This window comes from Sinocyclocheilus rhinocerous, unplaced genomic scaffold (genome assembly GCF_001515625.1).
Source record: "Sinocyclocheilus rhinocerous isolate Xijiao unplaced genomic scaffold, SAMN03320098_v1.1 scaffold167, whole genome shotgun sequence".
NCBI lineage: Eukaryota > Metazoa > Chordata > Actinopteri > Cypriniformes > Cyprinidae > Sinocyclocheilus > Sinocyclocheilus rhinocerous.
This window is the reverse complement of record NW_015634008.1, coordinates 400,311-410,815: the sequence shown is the minus strand read 5'-3', so window position 1 is coordinate 410,815 and position 10,505 is coordinate 400,311. Positions and strand designations below refer to the sequence as shown.

General features: G+C 37.2%; 1 protein-coding gene across 1 annotated transcript in view; it reads left to right on the top strand.

The window, feature by feature from the left end:
• LOC107744871 (WD repeat and FYVE domain-containing protein 3-like) overlaps positions 1-6,858 on the top strand; it is a 76,498-nt gene extending 69,640 nt beyond the window's left edge. Inside the window, 3 exon segments of the mRNA XM_016558689.1 lie at positions 4,342-4,453; positions 4,617-4,814; positions 4,910-6,858. Of these exon segments, the coding sequence (XP_016414175.1) occupies positions 4,342-4,453; positions 4,617-4,814; positions 4,910-5,030 (431 nt within the window). The 3' untranslated portion in view covers positions 5,031-6,858.
• Positions 6,859-10,505: the final 3,647 nt, after the last annotated feature.

The window sequence follows — 10,505 nt, the reverse complement described above, 5'->3', positions numbered from 1 at the left end:
GCACGCGGCGGCGCTCGTTCACTGAAGTCTGTGAAATTTAGCGGAGAATCGCATGCAGAAGGATCCTGACAGCAAAATGGAAATATTTCCATGACTTTCTAACGTTTACAGATGGAGAATATACCTGTGAAATGTAAGTTATGCACTGAGGAAAACAGCATACCAAACACATTAAACAGCGCAAGAAGCGTCTCTGTCAGCAGCACATGAGTCTGTCAGAGCATCTGACGGGGCGAACCGCTTTAAACTAGACATGTTAACTATATCTTACAAGTTATTTTTTAGCCCTTAATATAAAGCATGTCTCATGTTTAGGACAAACTAGATTATGCACTTTCTCCTCTGCTATTATATTCAGATGCGCTCGTATCAAACTACTGTATATCGATATAGGCGGTATTGCCTCATACCGTATCGCTTATAAAAAATATATATCGTACAAACTCGATATAACGCCCAGCCCTACCTGTTATAGCAAAACGTAATTTTTAGAAGCCATTATCCCAGTCTACAGTGTCACAGAGGAAATCATTCATATCCTTCAGTAAACATTCTAATATGCTGATTTGGTGCTCAATAAACATTTCTTATTATTGTCAATGTTGAAAACCGATTTTGTGGAAACCTGAAATGTTTCTATGGTTTTTTTCTCTTTTATTTTCTTCTTTCCACCTTCTAAAAGGATTTTTGTAGTAGTTCCCACAAACTGGAGTGTGTGGGGTGTGGGGGGAGGGGGAATGGTTTAGGAGCTAATTAAGACACAACAAAGTTTAATCTTGTGTTTTTGGTTTATTCTGTGTATTTAGTTTTCCATATCAGTTGTCTGATGTTCATGTGTTGTTTGTCTCATAGGCGGTTGTAGTATATGAGTGCCTGTCTGAGTGGGGGCAGATCCTGTGTGCTATCTGCCCCAATCCCAAACTGGTTATCACTGGTGGATTAAGCACCGCTATCTGTGTGTGGGAGACCGGGACTTCCAAAGAGAAAGCCAAGACCATCACACTCAAACAGGTTTGTTTTATATTTGTTTTAATGTTGCTTGCTTGCTTGATTTTATTTTTATTTTTTTACTTCATTTGCTTTTTAAACCCGATAAATATATTTAAGTTTTGCTTTAGACTTTTTGCTAAACCTACTTGTTCTTTATAACCGAATTTAATTTAATTGTAATGTTTTATGCATTGATCAACATATGTATTTTCATGGTTCCAGGCTCTTCTGGGCCACACAGATGCTGTTACATGTCTCACAGCGTCATCAGCTTACCACATCATTGTGAGTGGCTCTCGAGACCGTACGTGCATCATTTGGGACCTGAATAAGCTGTCTTTCGTCACCCAGCTGAGGGGCCACCGGGCTCCCGTCTCCGCACTCTGCATCAACGAACTTACTGTGAGCCCACAATAATGTCAGAATTACCTGAGTGTTGTGTTTAAACTACATCAAATTTTCCTTTTAGTCATGTAATATGCACTCTTTGCATTGTATGGTCTTTGCATTTGTATGTTTTATTGGGGTAATAAATTTTTTTTAAAATAAATTAGAATTTTAATGATCATAAAAAAATTATATATATATATATATATATGTATATATGTGTGTGTGTGTGTGTGTGTGTGTGTGTGTATACACTGCAAATGATAATATGTATAAAAATAATTTATTGTTGGTACTATTATTATTAATTATTATTATCATTACTCACAGAAAACTATGGGGAAAATTATTTTTTATAGTTTATTAGGGCAATAAAAAATTCTAAGAATATATTTTAATACTTATGAAAATATAATAGGTTATTATTATTATTGGCTTAAGCAGAATTAAAATGTTTGCCAACTCAAACTTTTAATTTGATCTGGTCATCAAGAAACAGTAGCACACTTTACTGTTTAAAAATGTGCTTGCCTTTGAAAAATTGTTGGAAAGGAATTAATTTCTAATTAAAAAGTGAGACCATCACTACTTTGGAAAAAAGAGCTTCCTGGTTTAATTTCTTGCTTTTTATGAGCCCTCGTAATAAATTGATGCTTCCGAATAAAACCGAAGTGTTCTATGAATTGGATAAGACTCTCATAACTCTGAGTGTCTTTGTGTAGGGTGATATAGTGTCCTGTGCTGGCACTTACATCCATGCGTGGAGCATCAATGGAAGCCCCATCGCCAGCGCCAACACTTTCACCGGCCGCAGCCAACAAATCCTCTGCTGCTGCATCTCAGAGATGAATGAGTGGGACACACAGAATGTTATCGTTACGGGACACTCCGACGGTGTTGTCAGGGTAATGGTCTTTTCCTTAATTTGCTTTCTTTCTTTTCACTCTGTGTCTTTTAAAGTGTCAACAGATAACGGTTCTTGACAAATGGCTTTTTCTTGTAGTTCTGGAGAATTGAGTTCCTCCAAGTCCCAGAAACCCCTGCTCCAGAGCCTGTAGAGCCCCCCGATGTGCCAGACTGCTGTGGAGAGATTGGTAAAACATCCCTCCATTGCACCCTTTTCATGTCTTTCGTGCTATAATATTGAAAAGATTATGTTAAAGTATTAAATAAACTAAATGATAAATAATATTTTGATCAATTTGATATTAAACAATTTTAGCCTGCACTTTGCATTACAGCAATTTCTTCTGAGTTTTAGATTATCTTTTCAGATTAAATAACCTCAAGTCTTGTTCTTCCAGAGGGCCGTGATGCTCCAGAGGATGACAGCAGTGAGTCTGAAGGAGAGGAAGCCAATCTCAGTCAGGACTCTAAACCTCGGACCTCAAACAGCCAGCCCAGCAGTACCGTCCACAGACCCAAACCTCGCACCGGAGCCTCCTGGTCGGTGGACAGTGGCTCTGACGACTCCCGCCGCTGGTCGGACACACTCAGTATTGACGAGAAAGACGGCTTTGTTTTTGTAAACTACTCAGAGGGCCAGATTAGACCGGGAATTCCCTCGCAGCCACATTTACAACCGCACTCAGCAACCTCACATGGGCCAGTACCACAGCCTCTTCAGCCCAGTACTATGGAGGCTCGGTCGTACAACAAGCTCAAACCAGGTGCAATAGATTAAAACCTGCCGTGACATTTTAGTGTTTTTTTAATATTGCTATTTATTTATGTATGCAATTAATTCTAATTTAATCAAATTCTATTTTAGTAGATTTGCTGATTTAGTTTAATTTATCTATTTGAAAACATTTTTTGTCGGTTGTGCTACGGGCAACCTGAGTCCGATTCCTGGCTCAGGGATCTTTCCCAATCCCGTTTCCCTCTCTCTCCCACTTCACTTCCTGTCTGATTCTGTTTTGTCACGTCTCAGTAAAAGCAAAACTGCCTAAATAAATCTAATTTCATTACATTCATTGATAAAGATGATAGGAAAGTATTATTAAGGTATTAAATAAGCTAAATAATAAACAACATTTTGATAATTTTCATACATTTACTAATTTAATTGATCATTTAAATTATCAATTAAATTTACTAATTTATCAATTAAATTTTCTTAATTTAATTGATTTCATCATAATTTAATACATTTACATTACATATTATAACTGTCAGCATGACACGAGTTATGATGCAAACCAAAGCGAGAGCTGTAAATCCTTGAATGAATTGAATTGAATTTTATTTTGTCAAAATGTGCTGTAGTTTTAATTCATAGATTTCAGAAGTATGGCTTTTAGGGCTGTCAAAATGGCTGAAAAACTAAATTCGAATTTTGTACTTAAATATTATCAAAATTCAAATTATATTCTAATTTAAAATGCATAATTTCAGTTAGGGTGAAGAAAAGCTTTTGGATTCTGAGGCCACAAGAGGGCGCCTCTAAATGCACGTTTATTCAAAGCATAAGATAACATGACTATCTGTTCCCTCTAGAAAATGCGCAAAATATGTGTTCTGTGTGAACGGCTTGGTTTCAGTTTTGACGTAAACAACATCTTCTCCGCATTGATGTTCTCTTTTTCCACAATATTTTTAATGGACAAAGCAGCAGCGCCGCATCTAGTGGCTTCAACTTGATAGGCTAACAAAAACATTATAATGCAGATTGCAGCGACACTTACATCGTCATCGCATCTGGTGCGCCACTGATAAGGCTGCCTCCTTAATGCACACCTAAAATTCGAATGCAACGTTTTTGCATTCGAATGTGGATTTTTATTTTCAATTCGATGAATATTCGAAATTCAAAAAAAAAATTTGACAGCCCTAATGGCTTTTACGTTTTGCATTTGCATTGTCATTCAAGTGCTGTTCTCTTGTGTTGGAGGATTCCTGTGATACTGTTTTTAATGGGAGCAACTGGCATGTTCTTCACCGTTAGCTTTGTCTCTTAAACAGGCTACAGATGGGAGAGACAGCTGGTGTTCCGGAGCAAACTCACCATGCACACAGCGTTTGACCGCAAGGACAACGCTCATCCTGCGGAAATCACCTCACTTGCCATTTCAAAGTAGGTGCTCAGTGTTCGTGGTGGAGTGAGGACAAAAGACAAGCTGGCTTCTATTCTGTTTCTAATGTGCTTTAACATTAATATGCCAGTGTTTGCTCAGAGGATATCAAATAAATTGTCTCTAAACAAGACGGTTGATAACAAGCACTTGTTGTGTACTCAGAGACCACAGTAAGATCCTGGTAGGCGACAGCCGTGGCCGCGTGTTCAGCTGGTCTGTCAGTGATCAGCCCGGACGCTCAACCGCAGACCACTGGGTGAAGGACGAGCAGGTGGACAGCTGCTCTGGATGCGCTGTGCGTTTCTCTCTCACTGAAAGGCGCCACCACTGCAGAAACTGTGGCCAGGTCTTCTGCCAGAAGTAAGACAGATTTGCAATAATATTTATAATGTATGAACTAAATGCATTTTAAGTTGCTTCTTGTGTTTTAGACATTTTGTTGCTTGTTCCCTCAGGTGTAGTCGCTTCCAGTCAGAGATCAAGCGGCTGAAAATCTCCTCTCCTGTGCGTGTGTGTCAGAACTGTTACTACAACCTGCAGCATGAGCGGGGCTCTGAGGAAAGCCCGAAAAACTAGATCACCCTCACCCCACATCACATGCCCAAAAGCCACACCACCAACCACCCTCAAAAACCCCATTTCACTGCTCCCCACGCAAAATCTCATTGGTAAAGCACTGACGTAGACCAAAATAGGATCACTAAAGCTCATAATTTCATATATCGCAGAAGTGTGACCATTAAAAGGAGACGATTGTTAGTTTACGTTTCCATTCATGCGTTTTCTTTTGCAGTATGGTCTGTCATCTCATTGGCATCATCCACAAAGTCGGCGTTACGTTTAGATTTTAGACAAAGCAATGCATATAAAACGCTTCCTGATGAAACGAGATGACATTTGTTTATATTGTAAATACTTACAATGGCATTTTTAACTAGAAACAGTAAAAACAAAAAGTCATTATTAAGAGATAAAAGAAGAAATCAAAACACGACACATTGCTTGTAATATAGTATTACAGTATGTTAAAAATCACTCCTGGCTTTAAAAGAACAAAAATGCGAGTGTGTGTGTAGTCGATGTCACAAGTCACAGCCTCCCAGCGGGAATAATATTGGGGACTATGAATGTTGATAAATGTTTGTGGATTGACGTTACTAGCTTGTCTAGTTATGCAAATGCTTAATTATGTTTATTTTATATGTTCTGTTGAAGTGTTGCCCACAGCATCAGCCAGTTGCCATAGACGACTTTTTCCGTTTATATTTTGTTGCCAACCTGCCTTGATATGTAACTACTATATATTTTAACAGTCGTGTAGGTCAATGAAAGTATGTCAATGTTGAATTTAGATTAAAGACCACTTTAAATCTTTTTTAAATGACAGGATCCATTCAACCTTTAAATGATTCCACCAAATTTCTATTATGCGCTTCAAAGACAGAAATGTTTCAAGTCAATTGAAAGACTGTATTATGAAACATGTTTCTGAAGTGTCAGAGTTCCTGCTTAGTTTATATTGGATGTTTTGAATCTGTACATTTTGCATTAGTGTGGGACTTCTCTGACTGTCCTTAATGTGATACTTCATTTGTTATTAGCTCATATGAATTAGACAACTTAAATGTTACTCTGACACTAGCTTTAACATTTTTTGTTTTTAGTAAAAGCATACATTTCTTATTCTTAAAACCTCACCATTTTTAACCATTTGCGATGTTGCACCAGTGTGAATGTCGGTAGATTATGAAAGCAATAGTTAGTGATGTTTTCACACATTTCACAAAAGACTAGCTTGAACGTTATTGTGTGTAAAGAAAAAGGGATTTAACACTTTTAATGGACTGGAAGCCTAGTTTCTCTTTACCTTAGACAAAACTATGAAAGAAAGTTTGTTTTCATCTTTTTTTTGATACTGTGGGCAATACCCTATTAAAAATGCTGCTTTGATTAATAGAGAGAATTTCTTTCTCTTTCTTTCTTTAAATGGTCTGACACAACTTTAAAAAGATGAAAAATGTGTTACCATTGCAGTTGTTTTATTCACTGTTGTATGATTTCCGTACAGCCTAATATGCACTCGTTATAGTTGAATTATTCTATATTAATGTACTGTAATTCAGTGTGCAATCATAACATCGTAAAGCTGTTGGGATTTTGCTGTCGACAAGCAGCTCAAAGATCAAATGGCTATATCAATCTGAAATTCTTTTTGCACCTTGACATGTAGACAAGACAAAGAAATGGAGTAATCACTGTTTTATCAGATGCATTTTTATGTTGTGCGCTATACTTTTGAAAGGGTGCATTACTTTACAGTGAGATGTGAGACTGTACGAAGTATTTATGCAGTTATAAGGTTTCCTTTTTTATGATTATGATTTTTTTTGGAATTTTTCAGCAAGTTTTGTTACTTGTTGCATGTCTAACACAGCTGACTTTCTGTGTCAGTGTATTGTACATGTTTTGGCATTATGTTTTATTTGTTTTCTCTTTCTTTGGCTCATTTTTATGGCATTATCTAACGAGTCGACCCTGAAGGTTTTGTGTACAGTTTTAGGTGGATATATAGAGTGTCCCACAACTCTGGGTTGACTTTTATACTCTTATGTATGGATGTTGAGGACTGATCCCAGAACAGATGAGATGCACTCGGATTGTCCCTGTTTGGTGGTCTTGTGATAGACTGCATTACTACAGTATCTAGTGTGCAAAACTGTGGTAGCTGAATGTTCATTGTATATTTGTGTTGAAAAACAATTACATGAACCCCTCCCCCATAAATAACCCCTATACCTGTTATTATGACGCAATAGATATGGTACTTATACTTTTTAATTTAATTTCAATTAAATACTTGCTGTTTACCACCACCAGTGTCCTCAAATGAGTTCTTTCCATTATTTATTGCAATGTACTGCAAAAATATATAATCTAGGAACTTGGTTACAATAGGAGGTCTTTGGAAAATATGTAAGAATACAGGAAAAATATGATTTCATACTTTGGAAATTGATTAAATTGCATCTAAGCAGTTGAATATACTGTGTTTAATCAATGCTAAAAACAGACGGCATTCATTGTTCTGGAATCTCACACATTTGTCCTGATCACATAAGAACAGCAACAACAAAGCCCAGTATTAAGTCTCTGGTGAAAGCACTGAGGTGTTTGATGACTGGTTTCTATGGGAACACCGCTGAACGCTCATTTGTCTGAGAAACGATCCTTTCTAGTGGAACGTGCATGCTTACATTTGGGTGTCCAGTAAACCACTATGCCGTCTTGAGAAAGCAAGTGACAGACAGTGTTGCAATCTGAGTGACATGCCAAAACCACACATCTGTTTGCCAGCACTTTATAATATCCTTTAATAATACAGAGCTAAAAAAAAAACATGCTTAGGAGACAGAAATTACAAAATGATTTAAGTAAATATGAACTGGAATATAATAAAGCATCGTGATTTTTCTGTCTGAATACACAAAGTAATGAAAGTAAGCTGTGAAAGTATTGCTGTTTCTTGTGTGTATACACACCTGATGGTTAACACTTGTTATAACTATAGCAACGTTTTAATGACTTGACAGTAAACAAGAAACATGTTATCCCAGTTAGTGTTCAAAATAAATAATTAAATAACCGAAGTAAAATTACTGGCCAGAGACACATCATCTTCTGGCACTGCTTTAGTCTTATGATCTTATTATAATGTAGTCCTATTATCTGTATTATTCTTTTTACACACTATGCGGATATAATGAGAATTCAGTTGTCTCTATTATCTGAATGAATCAGAAGCAGAAGGAGCTTTATTACCAAGTATGTTTACACACACAAGGAATTTGACTTGGCGACAGGAGCTTCCAGTGCAGAAGAAAGTACACACATAATGCGAGCATACATGATAGTGCAGAAATAGAATTACACAGTAAAGATGAAATAACACTAATATAAGAAAAATAAATAATGGGCTATATACAGAAATAGAAATATAGAGGAAAAAAATATTAAATTGTTTAAATGAATGTACAGATATATTGTAATATTGCTTGGGATGGTTCACCCAAAAATCATTTACTCACCCTCCACTTGTTCCAAACCTATATGAGTTTCTTTTGTCTGTTGAACACAAAAGGAGATATTTTGAAGAATGTTGGTAACCAAACAGTTGACTGTAACCATTGACTTCCATAGTATTTTTTTAGTAATAAAAAATCCCAGGATGTCTTTCGAAAAAAGGTGTGACCTCGGCATCCTGGTCAAATTTGCCCATTGCCCTCTGACTATCATGGCCTCCTAATCATCCCCATATAATGACTGGCTTCATCACTCTGTCTCCTCTCCACCAATAAGCGGGTGTGGTGGGTGGGTGTTCTGGCGCACTATGACTGCCGTCGCATCATCCAGGTGGATGCTGCACACTGGTGGTGGATGAGGAGATCCCCCCTCACAATGTAAAGCGCTTTGAGTGCCTAGAAAAGCTCTAAAAAATGTAATGAATTTATTATTATTATTATTATTATTATTATTATTATTATATGGAAGTCAGTGGCTACCGTCAACTGTTTGGTTACCACCATTCAATTGATAAAAAAAATACATTTTCACTTTAAGTCTACAAAATATTGTCCAGCAATTAGTTCATCACCCTCATGTTGTTTCAACCCTGCGTGACTCTCTCTTTCACAAAAACGAAGTGTATTAAGTCAGTAGACATTGTGTGTCACCATTTCACCATATGGGAAAACATGCAATGAGAGTAAATGGTGACTCAAGTTAAACAAAACCCAGTAGGGGTTCAATCTTCAACTGGCTGGCAGCTGCCAGTGGCAGGTCACGTGACCTGTCGGTGGCTGGCTGGCTGGCAGCTGGCAGTATGCCTTAACAAGTTTCAGCAACCATAAATTTTCGGCAGATTTTGTGTTTTGTGCAATTTCTTATTGTGAACCTGTTCAGTTCTTTACTTTTACATGATTGATGTTTTAGAGGATTTTAGCGTGATTAAAGTGTTTAACTGACCGTGATCCCAACTGGTTTGGTTATTGTCGCTTCCACTGGCGGCTCAGTCAGACAGCCGCAAGAGCGCTCCGAGTTTAACGCGTTCTCTACCACTCTCTCTACAAGGAAATATATTATTTTATGATTATTAATATATTCTTATGGGTCTAGTCTTTTAATTTGTCGACATTTTATAGAGGCTTATTACAAATAAAGTGCCCAAATGGCCGTGATCCCAACTGCCAGCTGATTGTCGCTTCCACTGGCGGATCAGTCAAGACAGCCGCAAGAGCGCTCCGAGTTTAACGCGTTCTCTACCACTCTCTCTACATTTTGTTTTGAAATTTCCTCAAAAACCAGGTCTTATGACGTTATGAAGTACGAACTTTTTGGTCCTGTTTCACAGACAGGGCTTAGCTTAAGCCAGGAGTAACCCTTAGTTAAAATTAGGATATGTAAGCAGCTTTTATAAAAATAAAAAAAACACCAAACTGCTGTGCATCTTGAGAAAAACCAATGGCACTGACATATTTTAATTGTGGTAAAACCATGGTTCATTTTTGTTAGGGTCTTCTGTCAGCATGAGATACTGCTGAAATGATGTAAAGGTTTCCATCAGCATGTATAACATATAAAATTTCTATGTGTATAGGATAGCCAGCGTATGAAATGTTTGACACACATCCTGACTGGGCACCATCTTTGCTTTTGGGCCACAATTAATTGAAAGTTTCAGACCAAAACAGGTTTGCACGTCACTTAAGGAGACCTGGGAGGTCTGGAGTCTGGACAGGAGAGAAAGTGGATGACAGGGTGCAAAGTGAAGCAGTGGAGAAAGCACAAGATGAAGAAGAGGTACAACTGAAAGAGAAGATGCATTTTATTGTTTAAGATGTAACATGGTATATGTGAACAACTTTTTCAAAAAAAAATATTGCCCTTTTATAAGGACATTTTTATTTTCATCAGACTACATGTTGTAACTCAAAACCCAATTTTGCTACATTCCAAACATCTTTGTAAGTTTATTTAGAATATATAAAGTTTAGT